We start from the raw sequence: 14,511 nt of genomic DNA, 5'->3' as shown, positions 1-14,511 counted from the left end.
AATTTCCATATTTTCTTTCTTGAATCAGTGCCTCTCATTTCTTGCAACTATATATTAATGTCTTTAGAGGGAGCTAGAGGAAGATATGTATGTTCATGCCTACTGATCTTTTTCTTAAGATCCCTAAATTTTACACATATTTCACATGAATATATATATTTGAAATTTCTGTTTTCCATTCCAGAGAGCTCAAACTGATTTTTTTCAGCTGAACTTGCCATGAAAAGTACTTCTTTTATGAGTGATGCACCAGCAAGTCTGTTATTTTGCTGAATTAGAGCCTAGTTAAGTCGGTTTTTAATGTCACTTGCTTCGGTGTTCTATTTTTTAATATCAATTATTATTAAAATATTCATCCATTTCTATTTAGTCTTCTGAAATATACAGTCTAAACTGGGTGAGCTTTAAGTAAATGAATCTGGAATATACAAAGTGCTGACCGTAGTAAAGTCAAGTTATAGCACTATTACTAACATTTCCATATACATAAAAATTAGCATACTTTTACACATCTTTTTGTTGCAACCTTTATAATAGTGAAAAGTACAGAGATTTACGGAGAAGTGTAACATTTCATTATGTATTGAAAGACCCTTTAGATACATACAGAGCAGAGAAGTTAAATAATACCGTTGTAGTTTCAAAAAACAAAAAACAACAGAGGAATACTGTGAATGAGAAAAAAAAAATCATGATTGTCTTCAGCAATATGACTTGTAATAATGATTTCTCGTGATATCAACATTAGGGACAGAATTTCTGCATTTCATGTACTGTCTTTTAAATCCAAAATTAAATCATGAAACAAGAGCTGACACTTGATGTATGCTAAAGTATGCTAAACTAAACTGACAAAATTAGAGATTCAAATTTAGAATGTGATAGTCTGTGCACAATTAAAATTTGTTCATAGTAAAAGAAAATAATTATTGTACACAGTTGCAAGTTACGTCATTTGGGCTTACACTTAATAACGAATGACACATTTGGAGCACTCAAGTAGTTGTTTTTAAAGGCATAGACATTGCTTTGAAGAGGCTAATGACAACCTTAAGCTGTTTCCATCTTCTGTAGCGTTTAGATATGTGTTTATTAAAATCGTTTGTTCACCTTGAAGTGTTCTTCAGCCATTCCAGTACCGTGGAGGCCAGGAGGACAGTGAGCTAGTTCCAACTCCTTCATGGCTTTAGAAAATTCAGACTTACTGCTGAAATTATTTATCACATTTCCGACAGCTCTCAGGATAGCTGTAGCCTGTTCTATAAACCGATAGCTCTCCTAGGGAGAGAGAAGCAAAACAATCATTGTTAGAAAGATTGCTTTAAGACTTTCCTTTGTTTTCTTTCTAGGCTGTGACAGCATAAAAGTGGTTTTTGTGTGATGAAATATAAAACTTTTCTTAAGTCAAGTAATTGTTATTCAATTTCTAAACTGTAAAATCAATTAGGTGTCTGGTATACAAAAGCATACAAAATTTTCACTGGTTTTAGCTATTGAAATAAAAAAATGATACAACACTGTAACGGGCACCATAATATGTAGATATCAAAGATTTTATTTTTTTCTGGTTTATTAGTCCGAGGACATGCAATGAAAAATAAGGTAGAGACTTTTTACTGCTGCAATAAGAAGACTCTTATCAGCCAACTGTATCCTGGGCTGTATCAAAAGAAGTGTTGATGGAGCTGATTCTCCTACTCTGCTCTCGTGAGTCCCCACCTGAAGTCCTGAATTCAGGTCTGGGGTTCCCAACATAAGAAGGACATGGACTTCTTGAAGGGAGTCCAGAGGAGGGCCATAAAGATGATAGGAAGGCTGGAGCAGCTCTTCTATGAAAACAGGCTGAGAGAGACGCAGATATTCAGTCTTGAGAAGAGAGGGCTCTGGAAAGACCTGATAGAATCCTTCTAGCACCTAAAAGAAGCCTACAATAAAGCTGGGGAGGGATAAGGGACAATGTCTTTAAACTGAATGAGAATCAATTTAGGTTAGATGTAAGGAAGAAATTCCTTACTGTGAGAGTGGTGGGGCTTTGAACAACCTGGTATAGTGGAAGGTGTCCCTACCTATGGAAGAGGGCTGGGACTAGATGATCTTTAAGGTCCCTTCCCACCCAAACTATTCTGATTCTAGTTTGTGAAATGCTCAGCATGTCCTCTATTATGAATTGACACATAAGCAGTTATATCGTGCTCAAAAACAGATCCAAATGCATGCTGCCTAAAGCACCATTAACCTTCATCTGGATCTCTGTGCAAGAATATGGACACCTTCCTTGAAATGACACTCTGCAGAGAAACTATTGTCTTCAAAAAGAAGTGCAAAGAAGTCCCTAGCATTCTGCTTTATTTTCTTGGTGAGATATAGCTTTTCATCCAAAACCTGAGGACCAGGGAGTAATACAGCCACAAGACATTTTTAATGGCCCAACTTCTTACATTTAAATTTCTTTGTCACAATAAATGTAATAAATTCACACAAGCTGCTTTAATATCCTATTGTTAGGGCCCTAAATCCAAGCTGATATATAAATTTGCAGTTATCATTCACTTTGCAAAATATTTTTGCACAACTGTTCTCTAGAAGCTATAATTCCCTCCTTTCAGTGCCCGTGACAAATATTTGTGCCTACTGCTTGCCTAAGATATCTTGAAAATATGGATGACAATGATACCTGTCTGGATTGCAGGCAATGAAGAACAAAAGCTGTTGTAATTACTCCCCTGAGCCTCTTATCTCAGCTATGAAAAGTTGTTTCAGTGAATTGTTCATTTAAGATATAAAAGCTGCTCTGGAACCCAGTGAGTAATATGTGATCTCGTGGGACAAAACAAACTTTACTGATGTGACTGTTTATTTTACTAGGAAGGTATTTTTGAATATTAATAGCTATACGTGCATTTAATCACTTTTTTTCCATGCCTCAAAAACAGAGCTTATATGCTATCTCCAACACAAGCATTTCAACAAGAGTATTTATAACATGCCATTTTATGCTGCTTTTGTATGTAAACCACAATACTACCCAGTGCTTCCTTATGTATTAATATAAGAAAATTGTTGCAATATCCAACTCAGTGCATACTGTGCTGTAAAACACATTTATTTTATCAATTCACTCATTAAATATTGAAATTAATATCATAGCATTAAATATAATAACTCTAAATGAAGATCCAACAGTATTTCACTTTATAATCAAGTAATAGTCAGAAAAACCATTACCACAATGCTTGACTACCTATGGTTATGTGTACCTTTTCAAGACTTGGCATTACAGTATCTTCTTCTCCAAAGACACATGGGATCATGCTACACAGATGGATATGGTGCCCTATAGCAGAACTTACTGTGAAGAGCAATATGTGTCGCCTATAAACAATAAAAAATAATAAATCAAAAAAGCATTCTTTTAAAAAGAAAATAAAATCATGGCAATTCTTAAGCTTTTCCTTTCATATATTTTCACAATAAAAAATAAATACTTTCTTAGATGTCCTGGCTCTTGAAATTGTGCATTTCTAACTGTGCTTCTCAAGAACCTTCAAACATAGGTAGTAGACGAAATCAGAAAAGTCATTATTATTTTATTGCTATTTGTTTAGGTTTTAACTTTTATTTTCTTTAGCAAAACAGATAGTTTCACTATTTCAGATGGATACAAACCCAAAGCTTCTTAGTCAGGATTATAGTTAGCTACATTTTAAAACATATCTGCTCCAGAGAGCTTATAGAAGTCAAATGTTCCATTCATATATAATGGTCTAAGACCATTATTTGCCTGTTTGTATTGACAAAATCGGGAAAAAATAATCCATAATCATGTCAGACCAGATGAATGCTACGGAGAAAACATTTATGGAGCAACTGTGGGCCAAACCACTCAAAAACAACCTCCTAAGGTGGCAAACAACAGAAATTCGGTATATCCTATTGGGGTACATTCAGCTCATTCTTTTTTTGCCTAACCATATTCTATAATGGATTTCAGTCATAAAGGAAACCATTCCTAACTACACTTATAAAACACGGAGGACTTATGTTTTTTCCAGTTAACAAAGTCTTGCAATTCCACTGCCATACCTGAGGAGCTTGCTGATACCAAATGGTGAACCTTCATGGCCTGTATCATTGTCAGAGGTCATTTAGCTGGAGAAGTTCATGCAGGCTACAGCTTCAAAGTGTTAACCAGAGATCCAGCAGTGAAAGTCAGAAAGGGGAGTAACAACCCCCTCCCCAAACACTCACAAGTATTTGAATTGTATTTTCTTGAGAGTGAAATTTTAAATGTCCCCTGGCCACCAACAGAGAGAGTGAAGAAAGTGCTTTCCTGGCTTAGCAAGTCATTTCTTGTTTGGAATGAAATAGGGAAGTGGTCAATAAGCCCATTTATCTCCCACACCTGCTGTTAACTAAATATCTTGAAAGCCTGCTGGCTCTGCCTGGAGTAGAGAGAGTCAAAGGTGAGAAGCCTATCAATCTGAGCTGCCTGTATTTCTAGGATGTTTGAAATTTGCAGATGCAAAATGGGAGTCCTGATTGACAATAAGCTAAAATGAGCCAGCAATGTGTCCTCGTGGCCAAGAAGGCCAAAGGCATCCTGGGATGCATCAAGAAGAGTGTGGCCAGCAGGTCAAGGGAGGTTCTTCTCCCCCTCTATTCTGCCCTGGTGAGGCCTCATCTGGAGTCCTGTGTCTAGTTCTGGGCTCCTCAGCTCAAGAGGGACAGGGAAGCGCTGGACACAGTCCAGCACAGGGCCACCAAGATGATCAGGGGAATGGAAAGTAGAGGGCTTCAATGAATTAGTCAGCAACTTTATCCTTATAGCAAGATATGAAGATGTCATCTTTCTTGTTTCACTGGAAGCATTTTCACAAACTAACAAATACCCAAGGCTCTCGCCTTTTATCTATTTAGTTAAACAATCAGTCAATGGTCTACACTGACTATCTAGAGTTAAATGCTAAGAGAAAATAACTAACTTCAAGCACTGTGTGAATAAGAAGTAACATACAAGGCTTCATGGATAACCTCAGAATTTCTCCTGCCATTTTTCATAAAACCTGTTTCAAGAAAAGCTATGAAAACTCCTATGGTATCATCATGCTTTTACAGTTCCACTAAAAATTCTTTAATTTGTGTTGGACTTCAGGAAACATCTCAAAATCATTCCAGTTGGAAGCAGTTTTAAATGGGAATTTGTATTCTAGTTTATTTTTTAGCAAATCGCTGTGATTTTTCTTGCTAAATACTCTTATACAAGAATAAAGAAATAAAAATCTTTGTAAAGGTTTTGGTAACTATTTTAAACTCACAGGAATTTTGCAGTCTTATCACACCCTAGCTATGAACCTGTTTGATATTGCCAAAAGTTATGTTTTAGGAAGTAAACTTCAGTTACTACGTAAAACTGAAGTGTTAGGACAGAAATGACGCTTCATACATACCCAACAGGAAGATTTAACACAGTAGTTTTGGTTGCAGATGTATGCATTTTCAACAAAAGTTCTCCAGGAGTCACACATTTCCAAGAGAAACGCTCAACTGTCAGCACACCCTTTGAAATACTAGAACACTTTCGTTTAGTACCTAAAGACAGAAAAAGAAAAAGCAACCAAATTCTCACAATTGCGGAGGAGACTAACAGTAAAACTAAAACAAATACACCTACACATAATCTGTAGCTACTTTACAGTTACTAAAGTTTTGATTCGGGCTTTAATAACTCAGAGTAAAGAGACAATCATTTTGAATGCAAGCATAATACAGAATTTGGCTTAATTGTACTATTTACTAGAAAATAAAGAATTTATTTGGTGAAAGTAATTTAATAGGAGGATGTATAAATCAGTCATCTTCCAAGCCACCTAAGGTTGCACAAAAACTCCATAAAAAACATTTGGTCCAGGTGCAAAGGAAGGAAACAGCCATACAAAGTTCATATTTATATTATATTTTAATTATTTTAATGTGATGGTCAGTTTCAGGTTTTTAAGCTTTATTTTAGTTCAATCCACTCTACTACATATGCACTAAAATTATGACCACATCCAATGTTTAACTGTCTAATTACCTTGACTGTCATTATATGCATTATCTTTTTTTGAATTCCATTCTATGATTTTGATAAAATACAAGTGATTTTATTTAACTCAAGATCCAAGTTGCTGGGTCGTGAAATAAGCCAGCTGTAAGTACACTTATGAGCTTACTGTGAACCAGTTTATAAGCCTTTCAAAGATAAATTTTGATCATGTTGATTTTACTGCATTTTGAATAGCTAAGACAAAAAGTAGCTTGCAAGAATGAAATTTGTAGAGAAAGAAACCCTAAGAAACACAAAAAAATCCATACCAGAATTATATTGATTAAAAGCTTGCAGTAAAGCATAACAAACAGTAGAGAGGGATCCTTTCAAGAAAATATTAATCAATATGAAATAACAAGAAAGTATTATTTTGTGTATTACTTAGAATCAATTCGACTATTTAATGCTAAACTCTCAAACAGTTCCAAAATACACCACAAGCACAACAGCACAGACATATTCAAGAATGGGAAACCACAACATTAACATGCAGTTTTCTGTATTGACCTTACCTCCAGTCTCATCCCAGTGTACTAATGCAGAAAAGCTGACCAGGATTTCAATGGGTATCAGACTGTCCACAAGTAAATAATAGAAGACTTGGTCATCAGTAGACTGCATAAAAAAAAAATGGACTTTTGTTCATCTTTAATTTTCACTGAATGTAAGCCACCTAGGTCAATATATAGTACAAGTAAGATTTTGGATATTGTGACCCTAGATGTAGCATAGGAAATCAGTACTTAACTGTCACTATTTATTCCAAATGTCAGACATCATTTAAGCCCAGAGCTTCATGCTGCATGTATAAACCATAACATTCAATTAAGAGATAAAAGGAAACACAAAAAGTTTCTTTAATGTGAATATATGTACTTCTATATAATATTCTTCATATGTACTTCAATTTAGTAGTCCTATTTGCCAAATAACATTCAATGGAACACCAAAAATTTTGTTTTGTGCTGCAACTCAAGGCTCATCAATAGAGCTTTAAACTAGTTTCAAAGAGGAAATGGGATATAACTGGGCCTGCTATGAATAAGTCCAAGGGAAACATGCCAGGGCTTGTAGGATGGTGTGCCAGTGAAGACTCTGCCTTCTCAGTGGAGATAAGGGATAGACATATAATGAAAAATGAAGAGGTAAGGACTGTGGATGACTTAGAAGTCAGAGAAACACCTGAGAAGTATCTCGTAGGAAATGGCCCCCACACTCACAAAAGGTGTTGGGATCATTAGCTCATCTGAAGTGCATCTATACCAATGCATGGAGTATAAGCATCAAACTTCAAGGGGGAGCTTGAAGCCATGATACAACAGGAAAACTATGACATATTGGCTATTACAGAAATGTGATGTGATACCTTACATGACTGGAGTACCACAATCGATGGCTACAAGCTCTTCACGAGGATAGACAAGGAAGGAGAGGTGGTGGGGTGGCTCTGTATGTTAAAGTGTTGGTTGACAGCAGCTGAACATGACCCAGCTGTGTGCCCAGGTGGCCAAGAAGGCCAATGGCATCCTGGCCTGTATCAGGAACAGTGTTGTCAGCAGGAGCAGGGAGGTGATCCAAGCCCTGTACTTGGCTTTGTTGAGGCCACACCTCGAACACTGTGTCCGGTTTTGGACCCCTCTCTACAAGAAGTGCTGGAGAGGATAGAGGTGGGCTACCAAGCTAGTAAAGGATTTGGAGCACATCTCATGAGCAACAGCTGATGGATCTGGGGCTGTTTAACTTGGAGAAAAGAAGGCTCAGAAGAGACCTTATTGGTCTCTACAACTACCTGAAAGGAAGCTGTAGTGAGGCGGGCTTGGGTTGTTCACCCTGGTACCAAGCAACAGAACAAGAGGAAATGGCCTCAAGTTGTGCCAGGGGAGGTTCAGGCTGGATATGAGGAAGATTTCTTTACTGAAAGGATTGTCAGGCATTGGAACGGGCTGCCCAAGGGAGATGGTGGAGTCATCGTCCCTGGAGGTTTTTAAGAGATGGTTGGATGTTGCATCTAGAGAAGTTGTTTAGTGGTTGACAGGGCTGGGACAAAGGCTGGACTCAATGATCTTAAAGGTCTCTTCCAGCTGAAACAATTCTGAGGCCTCACAAGGGCAGAGTAGAGGGGGAGAAGAACCTCCCTCAACCTGCTGGCCACACTCTTCTTGGTGCATCCCAGGATGCCATTGGCCTTCTTGGCCACACGGGCATATTGGTGGCTCATGGTTAGCTTATTATGAACCAGGACTCTGAGGTCTCTCTCTGTAGAGTTGGTCTTCAGCAGGTCAGTCTCCAGCCTGTACCAGTGCATGGGGTTTTGCCAGCGATGTGCCAGCTGGGACAGGGAAACCTCTCTGGAACCTCTATCCTGGCATTAGCTCAGAAAAAGCTCAATTTTAAAGGTCTCTCCCAGCTGAAACAACTGTATGATTCTATGAACTTTCTGATTCTAATTAATTATAGTAAGCTTGGGAAAAAGAACCCCACTTTTCATTTGTAACACAACTGATTCTGCTTCATTGTGTTTTTTTTCTATAAAAATATATGGCAACACTACTTCTCACTCTCAACAATAACACATAATCCCTATCCCAATATTAGAAATTATAGAAATATTTTGCTGTTTCAGAACCATTTTAATATACATCTTCCTACATTCTCCAGTCATATCAATACATTTTTTTGTATTTCATCCTAGAATGCCACTACTATTATCTTGATAGCATAACATAAAAGTGTTCTTTTATAAGTCTGATATGGAATCTACCTAATAGTATAAACACTTCATCCATATAAATGTAAAAAAATGAAATGGTTTCACATAGTTTATCAGCACAATAGCACATAGGCATTCATAGTCTTGGTGCTGATTATGGCTTGTGAAAGTATATCACACAGTGATTGGGAAAATGTCTTGTGAAGTGATTACGAATACAGAGGTGTGTGAAATCGCAGGCATACTACAATTACAAAGCATAATCCATGCAATTAAGATTCTCAGTACAGTTCACACCTGGAGTTTACATTTCAGCACTCTACAATTACACTTCAGTCAGTATAAATCTAGAGATGGAACAGGATATTCAAGCATGTTGAATAACCTTCTGATAATATAAACTAATGGCAGGTTTAAAGAAATACTGTAATTTCAGTGTAACTAAGGAGTATCTCTAATCACTGCAACAGAATCTTGAAAACTGCTAAAATACTTCGCATGTGAAAAGAAGATGGAGTACTTCACTATACAGACACTTCACTTCGGTTTCAGGTGACAGGTGAGGATGAGGGAGAACTAAAGGTCAAATTCTGCAGCTGAATCATTAAATTTAATTTAGTCTCTACACTGTTATAAGGTAGATTTAAATCAAGAAATAAGAGGGGGTGGAGATCTGATTCACTGTAATATATACTCTCACTACCAACTTTCATGATTTACAAACTCAATTTGTCTATTATTGTGCAATAGCATACCATATTTTTTTCTTGTCTTAAAACACAGTTGAATACTTCTGGAATTTGCTAGAAAACCTTACCTTTGTATTGACTATAGAAATCTTAATGCATTATTATTTTTTCATATGTGATCTACCAATATCATTTAGGATATATATATTATTTGACAAAGAGTGAAAAAAGTACATAAAAACTCAATACGGTTAAATACCTTAAAATCTGTCTTCTGATAGTTATAAGCATATGTATGTGGCTTGTGGAAAACATACAGGTTCCTAAGGAAAAAATAAAATAAAAAAATCATAGGAAAATAATGTTAGTATAAATGATGTCAAGTGAGCATCTATTTCATAGCATAAAGTACTAATTTTACTTTCATAAATCAGATTTAACAGCTATTACTCTAAAAATGGTTCAATATTTTTAGTTTCACAAAAGATGCAAATATCTCTAGAGAAAGAAGCTAATTTCTGTCTGCTGTCTTTCTACAGTTTTCCACTGGAGGTCAGGCTACTAATTTGTCCAATTTTAATCTACAAATGGTAACAAGCTAATATTACTTTAAAACTTCCATGTCTATCTGAAAATTACTGTAATAAAGTTATCTATAAAGAATCAGGAAGGAAGGAAGAACTATTTTGCATAGTTTATTAATGTGCTTTTTCAATTCTGTGGTGTTCACACACCTTGAGAAAGCTACTTAGTCCTGGACAGTTTTTTCCGACCTTGATTTAACCAAGGGCAACAAAAATGGCTTCAGCTTTAATAGATGATGGAATCAGATGCAATGACCAATGTTTTATGAAAAATAAGTGCTTTGTTTACTTAGCAACTTGACAGGGATCCTGATCCATTGCTGGTATATCCATTCCTACTAAAACTAAAATTTTCCTCGTTTCTGAAAGTCAATGCAAACTCTGAATATTGTCTTGTTTTTCACTGTATCTGAGATATAGACAAGTCAGATAAGGAAAAGCTTTCAACAGAACTGACCAGAAAATCTCAGGTGCCTAATTTCTTCTGAGTGATAAATTCTTCAAACATAATTAAGATGCTTTGTTAACCGTTACTATATCAGCTCACTGTGAAAATAAGTAAACACACCCATTTAAAGACGAGAATAAGAAACTGACAAATGCGCTTTACCTTAATTAGGGTGGTCTACAAAAGGTCAATGGTACATTAACATTTGGTTAACAAGTTAAAAAACTCATATTTTACATAGTCTCAGTATGACACTGTGAGTAAAACTTTGAAAGGAATGGAAATTACTTCGCTTGTGATGCTTTTGTCTGAAGGCCATATCTTTTTGGACCTGGGCCTCACTAAAAGTAGTCAGTCAGGCAAACCTTAACAAAGCCTAAAGTTATCTATGATCTTTTATTCATAAAGTTTCTGAAGTGCTGCTGGTATAAAAGATACACATTCTCTCTCAGACAGGAAGCAGTTTAACACCTGCTTAAGATGACACTCATTTACGAAAATAAGAGCTTCACAAAGAAATCTGTTCTCTAAATTCTTTGATAAAATTACTTCCCTCAGCAATGTCAGGTTCTCTAGAGGATCTATATTGTACCAGGCTTCTCAAATTTGAAAGATAGAACCTAAAGATATTATTCTACAATTACACTACCTTTTTTTATGTTTGCAGAGATATAAATGCCTTGGGATGATGTAGAAAAGGGAGCTGAGCTATGCACCAGATTTCAATGACTAGTTTGCCTTAGAATTGTGTCGATGCAGACTATGTCTGACAAGTGGCTGATGGATCAGGTATGTGAGCACCCTAATGGCTGCATAATACACGACCTACCATCTTCCATGCACATTACAGTCTGACATATACTTTATGAAGCTGGTATTTGTGTTCTCGACTGTACTCTGGAGGGCATAACCAAGACACAACATGAGGCTGCACCTACAGACTCACAGTCAACAGGGAGAGTAAGCCTGGCCTGAAGAGTAACTTTGGGAATATCCTGAAAGGCAGGGTAGTTTTAAAAGGACCTGTTGAGAAGATAAAGTTTTTATGTAGTTACATTGTGTAGTTTACTATTGTTATACTGTACATTTTATGGAAATAAACATAAAACCTGTTTTGCTTACTGGAAACAAATACAGAAGTCTTCAAAGCTAATCCAGGTTTCCCTGGAAACAGAATTCTTTTCTGACTCAATTTCTTCCTCTGATTTAACCCCTGTCTGTCTATTCATATCAGTATCAGCTGTTTCTGACACCCGTTTTGTATCAAAACTGATATTCTCATGTGGTTCTTCTGCAGAGACAAGAAGACACACAAAACAAATATAGTGACAATAGGCACATTGACGTATCATTCTTATGTTAAAAATTTATCCTAAAACTATCAGGATATTTTCCATATATCTCAGAGTTTAAAAATACAAACACACTAACCTAAAAAGCTCAAAATGTGACTGAAACAACTATATACATATTTTTTTTGTTTACAACTGCAAATGCTTAAGCATTTGGAGGGGATCATAGATATTTTGCATTAAAAATAAAAGTTTTCCAAAGTGGCATTATATGCCTTTTCCCTCAAAGGGAATCAACCTTCAGAAATGTTTAAAAAGCAAAGGTGCATTACACAGGCTTCTACATGGACTGAAGAGCTGAAAACCAAACCCAAGACGAGTGTTACATGTATGAATTGTGTTGGAAATACAGCACGAATCCTACAGCCAGGTTTCGCATATTCTTCTGCCCTGGATTTGCTTACAGAACTCTGGTGTTCCATTAGCAGTTAGCTTCAATAGAGGTTCGCTGTACACCAAGCAAATCTGGTTAGTTTTTTTTTTTTCTAAGAAGGCCCTTACTAAGTTCTCCTGAACACATCCTGAAATTATTCACTAAATAAAGCAGTACCCATTTTGAAAAATTACTCTATTTGAATACTCATCAATCACTAATCTTAAACACTTTACAAAGTAACATTTATCAAAATGGAAGTTGTCCTTTTTTCTTGCCTTTTATTTAAGGAAAAAGAAAGTATCATTCACAGTGATTAGAAAGAGTTCTGTGTACAAATCCCAGTGTATTTTACTGGAGAGTAACTTATATTTTTTCAAAATATTCTTGTAAATTAGGAATTTTTTTTAATACTAATCTAAAGATTTTATTCTATGTAAATACATATATTACCAGCTCTTCAAGACCTTTTTATGTAAAACCAACACCCACAAATAAGTAAGACTGCTGATATTTGTACAAAAGGATTAACATTAAGACAAATAGTACGGGAATGGTGAGAATCTGAATATAAATGTCAGACACACTTACCTTTAGTGGGACTGTCTGTATTTTGCTGCTGAAAAGTGGTGGTCTCCTATATGATGAGAAAAACCCAAAACCCCAATGACAGTGATTAGAATCTTGCATTATTTTATTAAAGAAAATACTTGGTTTGGGGGCAGCTCTGAGAGAGAGAAACAAACTAGTAAGTTATAATTGTAGTATATATATTTTTTTTAAAAAAAGAAAAAGATAACAACATTCACCAGAATACCTACATGTACATCAGTAACAGACAGACCGATGTTTTTCTGAAGATGTACTTGTGATCTGAATTCTGAGATATACATATGCTTACTCCCCTGCCATTAAAACATTCTTATTTTATATTACTGTTCTTTGACAATAAAGTAAGTTCTATTGTAAGAACTAGTTACTTTAATTCTAAAACCAGTTCTGTTCTTTTCTATTGTAAGTTTCCATTTGTGGAAAATATAGGAATGACTCCTTCTCCATCAAGCACTTCTTGCAGTGCAAGTGTACACAACTGTCACCAGAATGACTGCTACAGCATCTTTTCTATCAGCTGCATAAACAGAAAGTAGTCTGCTCTTTTAAAATGTTTTTAGGAAACAACTTTGTCTTGGTCAATACCATTTCCAAGCTAGAGCTGCTGAACTAATATGAATGCAATATCCACCTAAGTTTGAAGCTGAAATCTGGACAGCTAGCCAGCCTTTCAGAAAGTACACTCATTAAATTTGCAAAGACAGGATCCTTTTCTTTGAGAGATTAAAAGCCTTATGGCTTTCTACTTTAATTACTAGCTGTGGTGAAAGTCTTCCTGCAGCATTTTACAGGACATCCACTGTCCCAGAATAGGCTGAAGAATCTCATGTCTGAAGTGTTTTGTCTTCTCTAAACTAAATAAGAGTTGAGAAAATAAACTACATTTAGATTTACGAGTCTCTGTCCCAAAATAGGAAGTATCAATTAATACTTGTAATTTAACTGCATTATTGTTTATTTACATAAATTGAAAGTCTCATTTTTGCTCAACATAAACCCTAAATGCTATTCTAAATCCATTGTGAAAGAATCTTCATGAGCCAAAGCTGGGGACAGATCCAACACAAAGAGCAATAAAGAGAAAAATACAGACATTGCTTGAAATTGTTAACAATTGGTTTAACAATCGGTAGTAGAGATATATTACATCTTACATGTCCCTTTTAAGACTAATTTCCTGCTTTTCTAGAGCAAATAAGCAGAAAAGGATTTTGCAATTGCCCATGTACTCCAGTTCCTTTTTCCAGACTTCTGTATGTACAACTGTGATCACTTGTCATGTGACACTGACAGTCACATCTCAACATTTGGGTATGAGAAATCTCTAGCAATACATGAACTATCTCTCTCCCCTTTAACTGTTACTATTGCCAAATTTCTTGTAGGGGTCACAGGATGTCCTGAACAGGTACAATTTATCAAATTTCTTCTCAGAAATTCTGTATGTTTTTAAAGCATAAAAAGTATCAGATCTATTGTACAAGCCTTGGAGACTGTAAGATTTGCATCATGACTCCAGCATTTTCTGCTAGATTTACTATTCATGGACCATACACATGATCCCTGCTACTTTGTTCGTATTAACAGCTGATAGCAGTAAGGCCTGGAGAGATACAGAAAATCTTCAAAAACAGCCTCAGTAGAACATCCAGCAA

At 35.8% G+C, this 14,511-nt stretch overlaps 1 protein-coding gene across 1 annotated transcript in view; it reads right to left on the bottom strand.

Moving 5' to 3' along the window:
- ADGB (androglobin) overlaps positions 1-14,511 on the bottom strand; it is a 106,379-nt gene that overhangs the window by 46,095 nt on the left and 45,773 nt on the right. Inside the window, exons 15-21 of the mRNA XM_061989647.1 lie at positions 12,836-12,863; positions 11,642-11,810; positions 9,747-9,810; positions 6,601-6,703; positions 5,448-5,589; positions 3,258-3,372; positions 1,111-1,278 (exon numbers count right to left, since the gene is read on the bottom strand). Of these exons, the coding sequence (XP_061845631.1) occupies positions 1,111-1,278; positions 3,258-3,372; positions 5,448-5,589; positions 6,601-6,703; positions 9,747-9,810; positions 11,642-11,810; positions 12,836-12,863 (789 nt within the window). The remainder of the gene's footprint in view (positions 1-1,110; positions 1,279-3,257; positions 3,373-5,447; positions 5,590-6,600; positions 6,704-9,746; positions 9,811-11,641; positions 11,811-12,835; positions 12,864-14,511) is intronic.

The sequence above is a fragment of the Colius striatus genome, chromosome 2 (assembly GCF_028858725.1).
Source record: "Colius striatus isolate bColStr4 chromosome 2, bColStr4.1.hap1, whole genome shotgun sequence".
Classification (NCBI taxonomy): Eukaryota; Metazoa; Chordata; class Aves; order Coliiformes; family Coliidae; genus Colius; species Colius striatus.
The sequence above is the reverse complement of the archived record's forward strand: the minus strand, read 5'-3'. Positions and strand labels throughout refer to the sequence as shown.